At 49.1% G+C, this 19685-nt stretch overlaps 1 protein-coding gene across 1 annotated transcript in view; it reads right to left on the bottom strand.

Annotated features, from left to right (window-relative positions):
• The window catches only part of LOC139281569 (uncharacterized), a 111181-nt gene that overhangs the window by 55229 nt on the left and 36267 nt on the right, over positions 1 to 19685 (bottom strand). Inside the window, exons 6-8 of the mRNA XM_070901727.1 lie at positions 12825 to 13089; positions 12327 to 12351; positions 536 to 570 (exon numbers count right to left, since the gene is read on the bottom strand). Coding sequence (XP_070757828.1) covers positions 536 to 570; positions 12327 to 12351; positions 12825 to 13089 — 325 coding nt within the window. The remainder of the gene's footprint in view (positions 1 to 535; positions 571 to 12326; positions 12352 to 12824; positions 13090 to 19685) is intronic.

Below are 19685 nucleotides of genomic sequence, written 5' to 3'. Positions count from 1 at the left end.
TCTAGCTGTGCTCAAATTGACTGCTGCATTTCCCTACATTACCAGAGATACTACACGTCAAAGCTGCTTTATTGGGATGTCCTCAGATTGTGAAAATATCTATATAAACGCAAGTTCTTCTTCCCCATTTCCCCGCAACCTTCTGACTCAGAGGCGAGAGTGCTACCCACTGAGCCACAGCTGACATGCTTGATATTATATATGTTCAGTAAAGTTCAGAGCCAGAGATGACGAAGGTGGGGCAGGCTGGTATTATTTAACAGGTGAATATGTCACAGGTTCTGTGTATCAACTATTGTACCTATGAATAACCGAACATGTTAAAAAGGTTGCATATGTCAGTGATTGAATATCTGTTGAGAATCCGCCTGCACGCCTGCTACTTGGAAACAGAAGAGAATCAAATGGATCCCATGGATGCGAGGGAATCAAGTTACTCTGCCAACTACACCAATCAGCCAACTAGGTAGACTTGGTTGAGAAGCAAAGCCCATAAAGCCTGAAATTCACCAATTGCATTGAACAGTTTAATTACCGTGTTGTCAGATCGGTCCTTGTCCTGCTGAATACCTAAAGGGTCAAAGGCACAGGTTGACAACAGCTCGGTTCTGAATTAGAATACATTTATCTGCAAGATTTAATGTTCATCCCAGAGCATTGTCGTAGGAACTATCAGTTGATCAAATTAAGATATTGACTGTGAGATTAACAGACCAGAGTAACAGCCTATTGAAGGGACAGGCAGAACAAAGCAGCGGAGAGTAAGGGTGGCTCAATCACAATAAAAATGTACAGCGGAGACAGTGTGGCTGGAGGTCACGGTTGGCAAAGGAAAATAAAACTGAATGTTCGTGTAGACATCTGTACAGAAGGAGAAGACAGAGAAAATAGAGAGAGAGGATAGAGAGGGAGAGGACAGAGAGGGGGAGGACAGAGAGGGAGGGGATATAGAGAGGGGGGGCAGAGAGGGGGGGAGACAGAGAGAGGGGGATAGAGAGGGAGAGGATAGAGAGGGAGAGGATATAGAGGGGGGGGCAGAGAGGGGGGGATAGAGAGGGAGGGGATAGAGAGGGAGGGGATAGAGAGGGAGGGGATATAGAGGGAGGGGATATAGAGGGGGGGGCAAGAGAGTGGGGGGGACAGAGAGGGGGAGGATAGAGAGGGAGAGGAGAGCGAGGGAGGGGATAGAGAGGGAGGGGATAGAGAAGGGGAGCACAGAGAGGGAGGGGATAGAGAGGGAGGGGATAGAGAGGGAGAGGAGAGCGATGGAGGGGATAGAGAGGGAGAGGAGAGCGAGGGATGGGATAGAGAGGCAGGGGATAGCGAGGGAGGGGATAGAGAGGGAGAGGATAGAGAGGGAGGGGATAAAGAGGGAGGGAATATAGAGGGGGGGGCAAGAGAGTGGGGGGACAGAGAGGGGGAGGATAGAGAGGGAGAGGAGAGCGAGGGAGGGGATAGAGAGGGAGGGGATAGAGAAGGGGAGCACAGAGAGGGAGGGGATAGAGAGGGAGGGGATAGAGAGGGAGAGGAGAGCGATGGAGGGGATAGAGAGGGAGAGGAGAGCGAGGGATGGGATAGAGAGGGAGGGGATAGCGAGGGAGGGGATAGAGAGGGAGAGGATAGAGAGGGAGGGGATAAAGAGGGGGAGGATAGAGAGGGGGAGGACAGAGAGGGAGCGGATAAAGAGGGAGGGGATAGAGAGGGGGAGGATAGAGAGGGAGGGGATAGTGACGGAGGGGATAGAGAGGGAGGGGATAGAGAGGGAGGGGAGAGCGAGGGAGGGGAGAACGAGGGAGAGGATAGCGAGGGTGGGGACGGAAAGGGAGGGGATAGAGAGGGCGAGGTCAGAGATTCAGTTAATTAAATAAATCTGGAATAAAAAGCTAGTATCACTAATAGTAACCTTGAAATTGTCGTAAAACGCCATCTGATTCACTAATGTCCTTTAGGGAAGGAAATCTGCCGTCCTTACCCGGTCTGGCCTATATGTGACTCCAGACCCACAGCGATGTGATTGACTATTAACTGCCCTGAAATGGCCCAGCGAGACACTCCGTTGGAACAAACCGCTACAGAAAACAATAATAAGAACAAAACCGGACGGACCACCTGACATCAAACTAAGCATTTAATTTGTACATAACAAAAGCACACCCATCTGAGGACTTGTGCTAATATTGGGAGAGCTGTCCCACAGACTAGTCAAGCAACAGCCTGACATAGAAACATAGAAATATAGAAAATAGGTGCAGGAGTAGCCCATTCGGCCCTTCGAGCCTGCACCATCATTCAATAAGATCATGGCTGATCATTCCCTCAGTACCCCTTTCCTGCTTTCTCTCCATACCTCTTGATCCCTTTAGCTGTAAGGGCCATACCTAACTCCCTCTTGAATATATCCAATGAACTGGCATCAACAACTCTCTGTGGCAGGGAATTCCACAGGTTAATAACTCTCTGAGTGAAGAAGTTTCTCCTCATCTCAGTCCTAAATGGCCTACCCCTTATCCTAAGACTGCGTCCACTGGTTCTGGACTTCCCCATCATCGGGAACATTCTTCCCACATCTAACCTGTCCAGTCCTGCCAGAATCTTATAAGTTTCTATGAGATCCCCTCTCATCCTTCTAAACTCCCAGTGTATAAAGGCCCAGTTGATCCAGTCTCTCCTCATATGTCAGTCCCGCCATCCCGGGAATCTGTCTGGTAAACCTTCCCTGCACTCCCTTAATAGCAAGAATGTCCTTCCTCAGATTAGGAGACCAAAACTGAACACAATATTCCAGGTGAGGCCTCACCAAGGCCCTATACAACTGCAGTAAGACCTCCCTGCTCCTATACTCAAATCCCCGAGCTATGAAGGCCAACGTATCATTTGCCTTCTTCACCGCCTGCTGTACCTGCATGCCAACTTTCAATGACATGAACCATGACACCTAGGTCTCGTTGCACCTCCCCCTTTCCTAATCTGCCGCCATTCAGATAATATTCTGCCTTTGTGTTTTTGCCCCCAAAATGGATAACCTCACATTTATCCACATTATACCGCGTCTGCCATGCATTTGCCCACATAGTCATACTTACAGAATCATACCTTTCCATCAATGTCCCTGACCCCTCCATCACCATCCCTGGGTATGTCTTGTCCCACCAGGGGTGGCGACACAGTGGTATACAGTTGGGAGGGAGTGGCCCTGGGAGTCCTCAACATTGACTCTGGACCCCATGAAGTCTCGTGGCATCAGGTCAAACATTTGCTGATTACCACCTACTGCCCCTCCCTCAGCTGATGAATCCGTATCCTCCATGTTGAACACCACTCAGAAGAAACACTGAGAGTAGCAAGGGCACAGAATGTACTCTGGTTGGGGGTCTTCAATGTCCATCACCAAGAGGGGCTCGGTAGCACCACTACTGAGCGAGCTGGCCGAGTCCTGAAGGAAATAGCTGCTAGACTGGGCCTGCAGCAGGTGATGAGAGAACCAACATGAGGGAAAAACCTACTTGACCTGATCCTCACCAATCTACCTGTCGCAGATTCATCTGTCCATGACAGCATTGGTAGCAGCAATCACCGCACAGTCATTGTAGAGACAAAGTCCCATCTTCACACTGAGGACATCATGCATTGTGTGGCACAACCACCGTGCTAAATGGGATAGATTCAGAACAGATCTAGCAGCTCAAAACTGGGCATCCATGAGGTGCTGTGGGCCATCATCAGCAGCAGAATTGTATTCCACCACAATCTGCGATTCCACAACCAACGGATCAGGTCAAAACTTTGAAGTCCTGCCACATCCAATCCTGAATGGTAGAGGGCAATTAAACAACTAACTGGGGGAGGAGGCTCCATGAATATCCCCATCCTCAATGATGGCAGAGCCCAGCATGCGAGTGCAAAAGACAAGGTTGAAGCATTTGCCAGAAGAGTCGAGTGGATGATCCACATCAGCCTCCTCCTGAAGTCCCAACCATCACAGAAGCCAGTCTTCAGCTATTTCAATTCACTCTCCCTGATATCAAGAAACGGCTGAGTGCACTGGATACAGCAAAGACTATGGGCCCCGACAACATCCTGGCTGTAGTGCTGAAGATTTGTGCTCCAGAACTAGCCACACCTCTAGCCAAGCTGTTCCAGTACAGCTACATCACTGGCATCTACCCGACAAAGTTGAAAATTGACCAGATATATCCTGTTCACAAAAAGCAGGACAATACCAATCCGGCCAAATACCGCCCCATCAGTCCACTCTCAATCATCAGTAATGTGATGGACGACAGTGCCATCAAGCGACACTTACTCACCAATAACCTGCTCAGTTTGGTTTTCGCCAGGCTCATTACAGCCTTGGTCCAAACATGAACAAAAGAGCTGAATTTCAGAGGTGAGGTGAGAGAGACTGCCCTTGACATCAAGAAGCCCGAGTAAAACTGAAGTCAATGGGAGTCAGGGTTGAAATTTTCCACTGGCTACAGTCATACCTAGCACCAAAGAAGATGGTTGTGGTATTTGAAGGTGAATCATCACAGCCCCAGGACATCACTGCAGGAGTTCCTCAGGGCAGTGTCCGAGGCCCAACCATCTTCAGCCAATCATTAATGACCTTCCCTGCATCATAAGGTCAGAAAGGCCAAGTAACATTCGCAGCACACAAGTGCCAGACAATGGAGATCTCTGAGCAAGAGAAAGTCTAACCACTGCCCCTTGACATTCAACGGCATTACCATCACTGAATCCCACACCATCAACATCCTGAGAGTCACCATTGCCCAGAAACTTAACTGGACCAGCCACATAAATACTGTGGTAACAAGAGCAGGTCAGAGGCTGGGTATTCTGCGGCGAGTGTCTCACCTCTTGACTCCCCAAAGCCTTTCCACCATCTACAAGGCACAAGTCAGGAGTGTGATGGAATACTCTCCACTTGCCTGGATGAGTGCAGCTCCAACAACACTCAAGAAGCTCAATACCATCCAGGACAAAGCAGCCCGTTTGATTGGCACCCCATCCACCACCTTCAACATTCACTCCCTCCACCACCGGCGCACCGTGGCTGCAGTGTGTACCATCTACAAGATGCACTGCAGCAACTCGCTAAGGCTTCTTCGACAGCACCTCCCAAACCCGAAGGACAACGGCAGCAAGCACATGGGAACACCATCTCTACGTTCCCCTCCAAGTCACACACCATCCTGACTTGGAAATATATTGCTGTTCCTTCATCGTCGCTGGCTCAAAATCCTGGAACTCCGTCCCTAGCAGCACTGTGGGAGTAACTTCACCACATGGACTGCAGCGGTTCAAGGCTCACCACCTCCTTCTCAAGGGCAATTAGGGATGGGCAATAAATGCTGGCCTTGCCAGCGACACCCAGATCCCGTGAACGAATAAAAATACAATACAGAGAATATAGGGAACAGGAAAAACAACGGGACACAGAGATAGCAATTAATAGAGAGAAGTGGAAAGAAAGCAAAGAGAATTAACGTCCAATTAAGGGCAATCGCACATGTGACACATACATTGTGCATCCTAAATTAAAACCTTACTGCAGCGAAAGCTGGGAACTGTAGACTGCTTGATATCAGAGACAGCACCTTACCAGTATCTGCCCCTTACAATATCTGCTCCATATCAGTCACCACTCCTGATCAGTATTTGCTCTTTATCAGTACCTGTTTCCCATCAGTATTTGCTCTTTACTCCTTTTCAGTACCTTCTCCTTCTCAGTAGCTGCTGATTTTCAGTAGCTGCCTTTTACCGCTATCTGCTTGTTACCTAAATCCCCTTCAGTATCAGCCCCCCTTCAGTATCAGCCCCCCCTTCAGTGTCAGCCACCCCTTCAGTGTCAGCCCCCCTTCAGTGTCAGCCCCCCTTCAGTATCAGCCTCTCTTCAGTATCAGCCCCCCTTCAGTATCAGCCACCCCTTCAGTATTAGCCCCCCTTCAGTATCAGCCTCTCTTCAGTATCAGCCCCTCTTCAGTGTCAGCCCCCCTTCAGTATCAGCCTCTCTTCAGTATCAGCCCCCCTTCAGTATCAGCCTCTCTTCAGTATCAGCCCCCCTTCAGTGTCAGCCCCCCTTCAGTATCAGCCTCTCTTCAGTATCAGCCCCCCTTCAGTATCAGCCACCCCTTCAGTATTAGCCCCCCTTCAGTGTCAGCCCCCCTTCAGTATCAGCCTCTCTTCAGTATCAGCCCCCCTTCAGTATCAGCCTCTCTTCAGTATCAGCCCCCCTTCAGTATCAGCCTCTCTTCAGTATCAGCCCCCCTTCAGTATCAGCCTCTCTTCAGTATCAGCCCCCCTTCAGTGTCAGCCCCCCTTCAGTATCAGCCTCTCTTCAGTATCAGCCCCCCTTCAGTATCAGCCACCCCTTCAGTATTAGCCCCCCTTCAGTGTCAGCCCCCCTTCAGTATCAGCCTCTCTTCAGTATCAGCCCCCCTTCAGTATCAGCCTCTCTTCAGTATCAGCCCCCCTTCAGTATCAGCCTCTCTTCAGTATCAGCCCCCCTTCAGTATCAGCCTCTCTTCAGTATCAGCCCCCCTTCAGTATCAGCCTCTCTTCAGTATCAGCCCCCCTTCAGTATCAGCCTCTCTTCAGTATCAGCCCCCCTTCAGTGTCAGCCCCCCTTCAGTATCAGCCTCTCTTCAGTATCAGCCCCCCTTCAGTATCAGCCTCTCTTCAGTATCAGCCCCCCTTCAGTGTCAGCCCCCCTTCAGTATCAGCCTCTCTTCAGTATCAGCCCCCCTTCAGTATCAGCCACCCCTTCAGTATTAGCCCCCCTTCAGTGTCAGCCCCCCTTCAGTATCAGCCTCTCTTCAGTATCAGCCCCCCTTCAGTGTCAGCCCCCCTTCAGTATCAGCCTCTCTTCAGTATCAGCCCCCCTTCAGTGTCAGCCCCCCTTCAGTATCAGCCTCTCTTCAGTATCAGCCCCCCTTCAGTGTCAGCCCCCCTTCAGTGTCAGCCCCCCTTCAGTATCAGCCTCTCTTCAGTATCAGCCCCCCTTCAGTGTCAGCCCCCCTTCAGTATCAGCCTCTCTTCAGTATCAGCCCCCCTTCAGTGTCAGCCCCCCTTCAGTATCAGCCTCTCTTCAGTATCAGCCCCCCTTCAGTGTCAGCCCCCCTTCAGTATCAGCCCCCCTTCAGTATCAGCCCCCCTTCAGTATCAGCCACCCCTTCAGTATCAGCCCCCCTTCAGTGTCAGCCCCCCTTCAGTATCAGCCTCTCTTCAGTATCAGCCCCCCTTCAGTGTCAGCCCCCCTTCAGTATCAGCCCCCCTTCAGTATCAGCCCCCCCTTCAGTATCAGCCGCCCTTCAGTATCAGCCACCCCTTCAGTATCAGCCTCTCTTCAGTATCAGCCACCCCTTCAGTATCAGCCTCTCTTCAGTATCAGCCCCCCTTCAGTATCAGCCTCTCTTCAGTGTCAGCCCCCCTTCAGTATCAGCCCCCCTTCAGTATCAGCCCCCCCTTCAGTATCAGCCCCCCTTCAGTGTCAGCCCCCCTTCAGTATCAGCCCCCCTTCAGTATCAGCCCCCCCTTCAGTATCAGCCCCCCTTCAGTATCAGCCCCCCTTCAGTATCAGCCTCTCTTCAGTATCAGCCGCCCTTCAGTATCAGCCCCCCCTTCAGTATCAGCCTCTCTTCAGTATCAGCCCCCCTTCAGTATCAGCCCCCCTTCAGTATCAGCCCCTCTTCAGTATCAGCCCCCCTTCAGTATCAGCCTCTCTTCAGTATCAGCCGCCCTTCAGTATCAGCCCCCCCTTCAGTATCAGCCCCCCTTCAGTATCAGCCCCTCTTCAGTATCAGCCCCCCTTCAGTATCAGCCTCTCTTCAGTATCAGCCCCCCCTTCAGTATCAGCCCCCCTTCAGTATCAGCCCCCCTTCAGTATCAGCCTCTCTTCAGTATCAGCCCCCCCTTCAGTATCAGCCTCTCTTCAGTATCAGCCCCCCTTCAGTATCAGCCCCCCTTCAGTATCAGCCCCCCTTCAGTATCAGCCACCCCTTCAGTATCAGCCTCTCTTCAGTATCAGCCCCCCTTCAGTATCAGCCTCTCTTCAGTATCAGCCCCTCTTCAGTATCAGCCCCCCTTCAGTATCAGCCCCTCTTCAGTATCAGCTCCCCTTCAGTATCAGCCCCTCTTCAGTATCAGCCGCCCTTCAGTATCAGCCCCCCCTTCAGTATCAGCCCCTCTTCAGTATCAGCCCCCCTTCAGTATCAGCCCCTCTTCAGTATCAGCCGCCCTTCAGTATCAGCCCCCCTTCAGTATCAGCCCCCCTTCAGTATCAGCCCCCCCTTCAGTATCAGCCCCTCTTCAGTATCAGCCCCCCTTCAGTATCAGCCCCTCTTCAGTATCAGCCCCCCTTCAGTATCAGCCCCCCCTTCAGTATCAGCCGCCCTTCAGTATCAGCCCCCCTTCAGTATCAGCCCCCCTTCAGTATCAGCCCCCCTTCAGTATCAGCCCCCCTTCAGTATCAGCCCCCCTTCAGTATCAGCCCCTCTTCAGTATCAGCCCCCCTTCAGTATCAGCCCCCCTTCAGTATCAGCCCCTCTTCAGTATCAGCCCCCCTTCAGTATCAGCCCCCCTTCAGTATCAGCCCCCCTTCAGTATCAGCCCCCCTTCAGTATCAGCCCCCCTTCAGTATCAGCCCCCCTTCAGTATCAGCCCCTCTTCAGTATCAGCCCCCCTTCAGTATCAGCCGCCCTTCAGTATCAGCCCCCCTTCAGTATCAGCCCCTCTTCAGTATCAGCCCCCCTTCAGTATCAGCCCCCCTTCAGTATCAGCCCCCCCTTCAGTATCAGCCTCTCTGCAATATCAGCCCCCCTTCAGTATCAGCCTCTCTTTAGTATCAGCCCCCCTTCAGTATCAGCCCCCCTTCAGTATCAGCCTCTCTTCAGTATCAGCCTCTCTTCACTATCAGCCTCTCTTCAGTATCAGCCCCCCTTCAGTATCAGCCCCTCTTCAGTATCAGCCTCTCTTCACTATCAGCCCCTCTTCAGTATCAGCCCCTCTTCAGTATCAGCCCCTCTTCAGTATCAGCCTCTCTTCACTATCAGCCTCTCTTCAGTATCAGCCCCCCTTCAGTATCAGCCTCTCTTCAGTATCAGCCTCTCTTCACTATCAGCCTCTCTTCACTATCAGCCTCTCTTCAGTATCAGCCCCCCTTCAGTATCAGCCCCCCTTCAGTATCAGCCTCTCTTCACTATCAGCCTCTCTTCAGTATCAGCCCCCCTTCAGTATCAGCCCCTCTTCAGTATCAGCCCCTCTTCAGTATCAGCTCCCCATCAATATTTGCTTCTTCTTGGTCGTTGCTCCTTCCCAGTATCTGCCCCTCAGGAAGAGAAGGATAAACCTGCCAATTACAAACTAGTCAGTTTAACGGTGGTGGTAGGGAAGCTTTTCGAAACATTAATCCACAAAAATATTAACAGCCACTTGGACAATCATGGACTAATAAAGGAGACCCAGCTCGGATTAGTTACGTTTGACTAAGTTGATTGAGTTTTTTGATGAGGTAACGGAGAGGGTTCATGAGGACAGTGCAGTTGAGGTTGTGTATACGGACTTTCAAAAGGTGTTTAATAAAATACCACATAATAGACTTGTTAGCAAAATTGAAGCCCATGGGATAACAGGGGCAGTAGCAACATGGATACAAAATTAGCTAAGGGTTAGGAAAAAGACGGCTATGGTGACTGGCTGTTTTCAGACTGGAGGGAGGTATAGCGTGGCATTCCTCAAGGTTCAGTACTTGAACCTCTGCTGTTTTTGATATACATTAATGACCTGGACTTGGGGGCTGCAGGGCACAGTTACAAAATTTACAGATGACACAAAACTTGGAAGTGTAGTAAACAATGAGGAAGATAGTATTAGACTTCACAAAGACATAGACAGGCTGGTGGAATGGGTGGAAACATGGCAGATGAAATTCAACACAGAGAAGTTTGAAGTGATACATTTTGGTAAGAAGAATGAGGAGAGACCATACACACTAAATGGTACAATTCGAAAGAGGGTGCAAGAACCGAGAGACCTGGGGGTGCTTGTGCACAAACCTTTGAAGGTGTTAGGATAGGTTAACTAAGCAGTTAATAAAGCATATGGGATCTTGGGCTTTATAAATAGAAGCGTAGAATACAAAAGCCTAAATACTATGCTACCTATACAAAATACTTGAGCAGCCCCAGCTGTAGTATTGTGTCCAATTCTGGGCAACACACTTCAGGAAGGACGTGAAGTTTTTGGAGAGGGTGCAGATGATATTTACCAGAATGGTTCCAGGGATGAGGGATTACAGTTATGTGGATAGACTAGAAAATCTAGGGTTGTTCTCCTTGGAGCAGAGAAGGCTAAGAGGAGATTTGATGGAGGTGTTTAAAATCATGAGGGGTTTAGATCAAGTAAATCAAGAGAAACTGTTTCCAATGGCTGAAAAGTTGCTAACGAGAGGGCACAGATTTAAATAATTGGCAAAAGAACCATCGGCAACACGAAGAAAAACTTTTTTAAGCAACGAGTGGTTAGGATTTGGAATGCATGGCCTGAAAGGGTGGTGGATACAGATTTAATGGAAGCCTTCAAAAGGGAATTGGATAAATACTTGAAGGAGGAACAAAATTGCGGGGATATGGGGAAAGAGCGGGGGGAGTGGGACTGACTGGGTTGCTCTTCGAAAGCCGGTGCAGGCTCGATGGGCCGAATTGGTTTCTTTGTGCTGCACTACTCTATGATTCTATGTTTATTAGCCACGGCCCCTCATCACTATCTGCTCCATTTCAGTTTCTGCTCCTTATCACGAGCTGCTCCTCATCGGTATCCACCCCTTAGCAGTATCTGCCCTTGTCAATACCTGGCCTTCGTCAAAACCTGGCCCTCGTCAGTACCTGTTCCTTTTCTGTAGTTGCTCTATTTCAGTATCAGTGCCTCGTCAATATCTGCTCCTTATCGGTATCTGCCCCTTATGAGTCGTTGATATGTTAGATGATGTAGGGGTGGAGCTGCTTATCATCAGTGGCAGATGAAAAGCAGCTCCACCCCTACATCAAGTGTACAGCATAGAAACAGGCCATTCGGCCCAACTTGTCCGTGCCGCTGTTTATGCTCCACACGAGCCTCCTCCCACCCCTATGTATCTCACCTTATCAGCATATCCTTCTATTCCTTTATTCCCCTTGTGTGCTCATTTAACTTCCCCTGAAGTACATCTGTGCTATTCACCTCAACCACTCCATGTGGTACCACATTCCACATTCTAGCAACTCTTTGTGTAAAGAGGTTTTTCCTGAATTCCCGATTGGATTTATTAGTGATTATCTTATATTTATGGCTCCTAGTTTTGGACATCCCCACAAGTGGAAACAATTTCTCCATGACTTTCATTATCTTAAAGGTCTCTATCAGGTTGTCCCTCAGCCTTCTCTTTTGTATAGAAAAGAGCCCCAGCCTATTCAGCCTTTCCTAATATGCATATCTTCTCAGTTCTGGTATCATCCTTGTGAATTATTTTTACGCCTTCTCCAGTGTTTCAGTATCCTTTTTATAATAAGGAGACCAGAACTGTTTGCAGTACTCCAAGTGTAGCCTAAGCAAGGTTCTATACAAGTTAAACATAATTTCACTGCTTTTCAATCCTATCCCTTTAGAAATGAACCCCAGTGCTTGGTTTGCTTTTTTATGGCCTTATTAACCTGCTTTTAGTGGTTTGTGAATATGTACTCCTAGATCCCTTTGCTCCTCTGTATGTGGCCTCCTTATCCTTCCTCCCAGAATGCACCAGCTCACACTGATCTAGATAGGGCTGGTGTTGTTTACCCAAGTCCCATTGTGCAGACTGCAGGTTGATGGTTTAATGCACAGTGATGTACAGTTGTGAAATTTTGCAATGTTGCTCTCAGTGGTTTACAGTGGCATTCCTCCCGATTACAGTTCCTTCGACAGTCCTTTATGGTGCTGAGAGCTGGACCGTGGCAAATGTTCAGCCGCAAAGATTGAAATGCTTTTGCAATACGTTCTGCAAGGATAATTGTAAGTGCGTGCTGAAGGACAGAGTCACTGAACTAGTTCCAAGCTGCAGTCTGCCTTAAAGTGAGGAAATGCAATGGGCAGGATGTGTTTGCTCTACCACAGTCACTCACTACTCTCACAAGGTCATGCTCTGGCAGGCAAGATAAGCTGAGAACGTGGAACTAAACACGCAAGCAAAGAGCTGCGAAGGGGAGAGTGCAAAGGCGAGAGTTTGTGGCACATTTATTTACTGAGTTTCGACTAATGAAACAATATAAACTCTTGATTCTTAATATTCCAATTTTTGAAAGAATGCTCCTTACCTTGCAACTCGGTGGGCCACTCCCACTGCAAGCAAAAGATAGAAGTAGTTTTAATACCACCCCAATATAATGAAACAGAATAATCTCACCACAAATATCAAATGATGGTTAAAGTCATGAGCAGTTCAGAGGGCTGCCCATTTCATAGTGCATGCTCGCTACACAGAAGTGGCTGGTCGACTGTTTATTATTGATGATATTGGATGTGAGTGCCTGCCTCTGATTGGCCAACTCTTTAGGGCAGAGGTCAGGTTCTCTCTCACATGGAGGAGGGCAAAGCATAGGTTTAGTTGACACAGGCTGCTTTGATGTGGCTGCTAGTGGTGGATTATAGTTTAGCACAGATGAAGGTCTGCCCCTCTAACCATGAAACAGTGCTCCATATTACAGTTAAACACACAGCAAATCCTCACTAATCAAAACTTAATAAAAGGTGGCAGATTTCATACTATTCACTTAAACAGCACACACTGAAGATGCAAAGTACTTTCTCCTTACCAAAATAATGTTCACGCCTTCACTTAATTTCTCAGCACCATCCCTCGATTCCTGGGTACAATCTCTCAATTCCTGGGTACCATCTCTCGATTTCTTGGCATCATCTCTCGATTTCTTGGCACTTTCTCCCAATTTCTCGGCACATTGTTTCAAATCCTTGACTGAAACCACAGTCTTTATGCCAGAAGTATTGATCATTTTTTCACAGTTTGTGCAAGGTATTTTAGAGGAAAACAGCACTGCGGAATCGACGTCTGTGTCTGATCTGTAACAACACAAATCAGCAGTTAGTCAGAATATATGTTAATCTACAGTATAGTTGCACTGAGTAGCTGGAATTGATTTATGACCTAATTTGATAGTAGTGAGAGTACACTGGTTTGAAAGGATAGCGCACTGCAAAGTAAGCTGGTAAGGGAGTGAAACTGGAACTGGGTGAAAACAATACTTCCAAAATGGGAATTTGCTGAGAGTGGATATTAGAGCCAGTGGAGGAAGGAGAAGGAGAGGCGTTTAATTGAAATTTAAGTGGATAAGAATATAAACTTAAACCTTAACTGTAGCTTAACTACCATTTATATTAAAATGCCAAGACTAGAAAGGATAGTGATATGTGATCCTGCAGGATGTGGGAGTACTGAGCAGAAGATGTTAAATACATCTGAGGGAAGTGTCTCCAACAGAATTCAAGATCTCAGAACCTGAGGTGTACTTGGAGACAGTCTGACAGTGAGGCCGAGGAATTTGTGGAGCAAGAGTTCAGGGAGCAGTGATTGGGCTGAGTGATAGGGAGCTGGCAGTGGGACAGGAAGATGTGGTGAGGGAGGAAGGACTAGAGCTGGAACACCCAGAGCAAAATACCATCTCCAACAAGTCTGAAGCACCAGCTTCCTGTGGCAAGAATGAGGGGGCAGATTTTCAACTTGGTGTTCGGGTGTAATACTGGGTTTGTGGATGGGCCTTCTACAGAAACTGCCTGGCTTCCATTCAAGTCAATTAGAATCGCGCAGTTTCTAGAATGGGCAGTTGATCGGCAACACCAGTTTTACATTTAGGTGACAAGTTGAAAATCTACCCCAAGAACTCTGGAAAGGACCATTCAATGGATTACAATGGCATTCAAAAACATGATGCCCACTTCACTGAGGAGATGAAACACAGATTGGTTGATTACTTTGCTCAACAACAACAAAAACAACAACTGCAATTATATAAGCGGCTTTAATGTAGTAAAATTTCCCAATGCACTTCACAAGAGTGTTAGCAAATAAAATTTGACACTGAGCCACATAAGGAACTGTTAAGAACATTAGAACATAGAATTAGGAGCAGGATTAGGCCACACGGTCCCTCGAGCCTGCTCCGCCATTCAATAAGATCATGGCTGATCTTCAACCTCAACTCCACTTTCCTGCCTGATCCTCATATCTGTCGAAATCTCGACCTCCGAAAAGAATGACTCCGACACTTACAGCTCCGGCAGAAGTTTCTTTAATTCGCTTGCTAGCAAGGGGTAGGTCACACTCAGTCAAGGGCTAAGTGAACACCTCCGAAATGGTGCAGCTTCACAAGATATTTATACAGTAAAACCAAAGTTCTGGCCTCTCCCTGTGTATTGCTCTGTCTCACAGTCAGTGAATACAGATAAAGAGTTAATTACTATATCCTGGTCCTGACATGGTGTCAAGATATTTCCTTTTGTCAGGGTTATCAGTTGGCCAGCCGGCCATTACTCCATGAATCATATGTAATGGGCTATCACCTGTCTTGTATTGTGTCAGGATTGTTCAATTTCCTGGTCAGTTTATCCTTTACATCAAAAGGATGAGGTCTCTACAAGAGATAGTGGCTGGTGGAATGGAGTGCATAGGAAAGGTGGGGTGACATGGAACTGGTGTCGTGTAGACAATAGGAGAGCACCATGGGGGGGGTACTTGTCTCAGCATGACTTGTCTCCTAGCTGTCTGATGGCCATCAGCCATCTCAAACCAGGTTTAGCTGTTTATGCAAGCTGACTGCTAAAAAGCAGAAAGTTCTGGAAAGACCAGGACTCCATTTTGATATATATTGCAAGGGGCACACAAATACCGTATGGTATCAGCTTAGATAAAAATACATTTCCACACATCCCTCGATTCCACCAGAGTCTAAAAATCTGTCTATCGCAGCCTTGAATATACTCAATGATTCAGCATCCACGGACCTTTGGGATAGAGAATTCCAAAGATTCACAACTCTCTGAGTGAAGAAATCCTCCTCATCTCAGTCTCAAATGGCTGACCCTTTATCCTGATACTATAACCCTAGTTCTAGACTCTCCAGCCAGGGAACTAACCTCTCAGTACCTACCCTGTCAATCCACCTCATAATCTAATGTGTTTCAATGAGATTATCTCTCATCCTTCTAAACTCCAGTGAGTATAGGCCCAATCTATTCAATCTTTCCTCATAGGACAACCCAGGAATCAATTAATTTGTTGCACCGCCTCAGATAAGGAAACCAAAACTGTGCGCAATACTCCAGGTGTAGTTTCATCATAGCCCTGTACAATTATAGAAATACATCCTTACTCTTGTACTCCAACCCCTTGCAATAAAGGCCAACATGCCATTTACCTTCCTAATTGCTTGCTGTACCTGCATGCTAGATCTTTGTGTTTCCTGTACGCGGACACCTAAAACTCTCTGAACACCAACATTTAATAGTTTCTCACGATTTAAAAAATATTCTGTTTTCCTATTCTTCCCACCAAATTGGATAACCTCACATTTCCCCACATAATGGGCCCAAGTTTCGGGCCGTGCCTAGAACGGCACAGCCCCGACCTGGGCACCCGTTTTTCGCGCCACAAAGTGCACCTAAAAAAAACTTCCAGATTCTCTGGCTCCCTGCTGGTCCTCTGGCCCTCGGCGCGGCACAGCACGAGCTGTAGGGGGCGGAGCTAGGTCCCTGCGCTGAAAACAGTGCCGGGACCTCTGCACATGCGCGCTACAGTGGGCGCACATGTGCAGTAGCTTAAGGCGCCCAAAACTGTGTGGGAGGGGCCCGAAGCACGCAGCCCCTAGCCCTGGCCGAATGGCCTCACTGGGGCTGCGTGCATAAGGCTCCTCTCCCACGCCCAGCTCCTACTTCCTCCCGACCTGACTCGACTCTCCCTCCCCCCCCCCCGCCCGCCCCCGCCCACGGGACCGGACCCGACCCGACCCGACCCGCGCTCCCCTGCACCCCCCCCCGACTCAAACCGAACCAACCTCCCTCCCACCACCCCCCCGACCCGACCCGCGCTCCTGACCACCCCCCTGCCCCACCCGGACCGGACTCGACCCAACCTGACCTCCCTCCCCCCGCCCCCGACACGAACCGACCTGAACCTCCCTCCCTCCCCCCCGACCCGACCCGTGCTCCTGACCCCCCCCCCGCCCCACCCGGACAGGACCCAACCCAACCTGACCTCCCTCCCCCCGCCCCCGACACGAACCGACCCGAACCGACCTCCCTCCCCCCCGACCCGACCCGTGCTCCTGACCCCCCCCCCGCCCCACCCGGACAGGACCCAACCCAACCTGACCTCCCTCCCCCCGCCCCCGACACGAACCGACCCGAACCTCCCTCCCTCCCCCCCGACCCGACCTGTGCTCCTGACCCCCCCCCCGCCCCACCCGGACAGGACCCAACCCAACCTGACCTCCCTCCCCCCGCCCCCGACACGAACCGACCCGAACCGACCTCCCTCCCCCTCTCCCCCCCCCTCCCCCCCGACCCGACCCGCGCTCGCAACCCCCACCCCCCCCCCCCCCCGGACTGGCCTTGACCCGACCCGCGCTCCCGACCCCGACCCGCGCTCCCGACCCCGGACCCGACCCGACCCTACGCCACCTACCTGTAAATCTGGTGCTGGGGACGGGCCCTGCCCGAAGTCTTGGGGCCGGCCCATTCAGCCTCCCCCTCCCTCCCCGTTCAGCCCTCCCCCCCGTTCAGCCTCCCCCCCCCATTCAATCCCTCCTTCTCCTTCGCCCCCTTCCCCTTCTCCTCCTTCCCCCTTCCCCTCCTCCCCTTCCCATCCTTCCCCCCTTCCCCTTCTCCCCCCTTCCCCCTCCCCCTTCTCCCCCTCCCCCTTCCCCTTCTCCCTCTCCCCCTTCCCCTTCTCCTTCTCCTCCCCTTCCCCCCTTCCCCTTCTCCTTCTCCCCCCCTTCCCCTTCTCCCCCTCCTCCTCCTCCCCCCCTTCTCTAACCCCCTCCCTTCTCCCCCTCCCCCTTCCATCCCTCTCTCCTCCCCCTTCCCTCCCTCCCCCTCTGCCTCCCTCCCTCCCCTTTCTCCCTCTACCCCCCCTCCTCCCCCTCCCCGAAACACAGACACTGACAGACAGAGAGTGAGAAACACAGACAGACAGATAGACAGAGAGATAGAGACACTGACAGAGACTGGGGGGGCATCCCAGCACGCTGTTGGAGGGCTCCCGGTGCTGCAGTCGGTAAGTAGAAAATGTTTTATTTATTGATTTAAAAAAAAATTATTTCTTATTAATTTTTTTGATTGATTTATTGGTTGATTTATTGATGTTTTTATCATTTATTATTGATGATAGCTCTTTATTTGTAAAACTGAAGTGTTTAATGTTTGTAAATTTCCCTTTAAACCCCCCTCCCCCCATTCCCTACGCCTGATTTGTAACCTACGCCTGATTTTCTAAAGTTTTTTTTGAGCGTACAAAAATCTTCACTTACTCCATTCTAAGTTAGTTTGGAGTAAGTTTTCACTGCTGAAACTTTGAAAACAGGCGTAAGTGGCCGGACATGTCCCCTTTTGAAAAAAAAATTCTGTTCCAAAGTGAAACTCTTCTAACTGACTAGAACTGGAGCAAATTAAATGCCGAGAATTTGAATTTCTAAGATACTCCGTTCTACAAAAAATCAGGAGCAACTGAGGCTGAAACTTGGGCCCTATATTTCATCTGCCACCTTATTGGCCACTCACTTAATCTGTCTCACTGTGTCCTCACAGCTTACTTTCCCACCGAGCAAACTTTCTCTTCCCTATTAGTTACATCCTCAAAATCTCTAATAAATTTATCAAACACAATTTCCTATTGATAAAACCATTTTGACTCTGCCTAATCATATTATGATTTTCTAAATACTCTGCTACCACTTCCTTAATAATGGATTCCAATATTTTCCTGACAACTGATGTCAGGTTAACTGTGGTTTCCTGTTTTCTCTCTCCTTCGTTTCTTGAAGAGCGGTGTTACATTTGCTACCTTCCAATCCGCTGGGATCGTTCTAGAATCCAGGGAATTTTGGAAGATCGCATCCAATGCATCCACTATCTCTGCAGGCTTCTCTTTTAGAACCCAAGTATATAGGCCAATATTGGATATCCAAAAAGGAAGGTGAAAAATTAGAGGCAGTGCAAGGTCCGAGCGAGGTGCTGGTGAGGTAGAGCTGAGTGTCATCAGCCTACATGTGAAACTTGGACATTTTGATTTTGGATGATGTTTACATCGGATTACGTTGGATATACGGCACAGAAACGGGCCATTTGGCCCAACCAGTTTCGGTGTTTATGCTCCACTCGAGCCTCCTCCCATCTTTCCTCATCTAAATCTATCAACATAATCCTCTATTCCCTTCTTCCCCATGTGCTTGTCTAGCCTCCCCTTAAATGCAACTATACTATTCACTTCAACCACTCTCTGTGGCAGAGAGTTCCACATTCTCACCACTCTTTGGGTAAAGAAGTTTCTTCTGAATTCTCTATTGGATTGCTTGGTGACTATTTTATATTGATTATGCTCTTCCCCACAAGGGAAAACATTCTCTCTGTATCCACTCTATCAAAACCTTTCATAATTTTAACGACCTCTATTAGGTCACCCCTCAGCCTTCATTTTTCAAGAGAAAAGAGACCCAGCCTGTTCATCCTTTCCTGATATGTATACCCTCACATTTCTGGTATCATCCTTGTAAATCTTCTCTGCACCCTCTCCAGTGCCTCTATATCCTTTTTTATATGGCGACCAGAACTGTACGCAGTTGTGGTATTCCAGGATGATCCTGGAGACTGAGCAGTTTTGGAAGAGGAGAGCAGGGTGCAGTTGTGCATTTTGTGGTCCAGCCAGATCTGATGATGAATGGCTAAACAAATTGTCCTCAATAGACATTGAATTTGGACTTAAGAGAGTGGAGATGAGGGACATACCAGGGGGAATGACCAGGTTAAGAGAGAGTAATGGTTTTACTATGGACAGGGGCATCCAATGTGGAGCCGAGGGTGTGATTGAGCGGACCGGTAGCTGCAGAAATGTTGTGGTGAATGGAGAGTCAAAGAACATATCATAAGAACATAAGAATTAGGAGCAGGAGTCAGCCATTTGGCCCCTTGAGCCTGCTCCGCCATTCAATGACATCATGGCTGATCTTCTACCTCAACTCCACTTTTCTGCACTAACCCCATAACCCTCAATTCCCTTAATATCTAAAAATCTATCAATCTCTATCTTGAATGTACTCAAAGACTGAACCTCCACAGCCCTCTGGGGTAGAGAATTCCAAACATTCACCACCCTCTGAGTAAAGAAGTTGCTCCTCATCTCAGTCCTAAATGGCCGACCACTTATTCTGAGATTGTGACTCCTGGTTCTAGACTCCCCAGCCCAGGGGAAACATCCTCCCTGTATCTACCCTGTCAATATCCCCTTGAAGTCTCTTTGCATCCTCCTCACAACTTACATTCCCACCTAGCTTTGTAACATCAGCAAACTTGGATATATTATATTTGGTCCTCTCATCCAAATCATTGATATAGGTTGTGAATAGCTGGGGCCTCAGCACTGATCCTTGCGGTATCCCACTAGTTACAGT

Source organism: Pristiophorus japonicus, chromosome 15, assembly GCF_044704955.1.
Source record: "Pristiophorus japonicus isolate sPriJap1 chromosome 15, sPriJap1.hap1, whole genome shotgun sequence".
Lineage (NCBI taxonomy): Eukaryota > Metazoa > Chordata > Chondrichthyes > Pristiophoridae > Pristiophorus > Pristiophorus japonicus.
The sequence above is the reverse complement of the archived record's forward strand: the minus strand, read 5'-3'. Positions and strand labels throughout refer to the sequence as shown.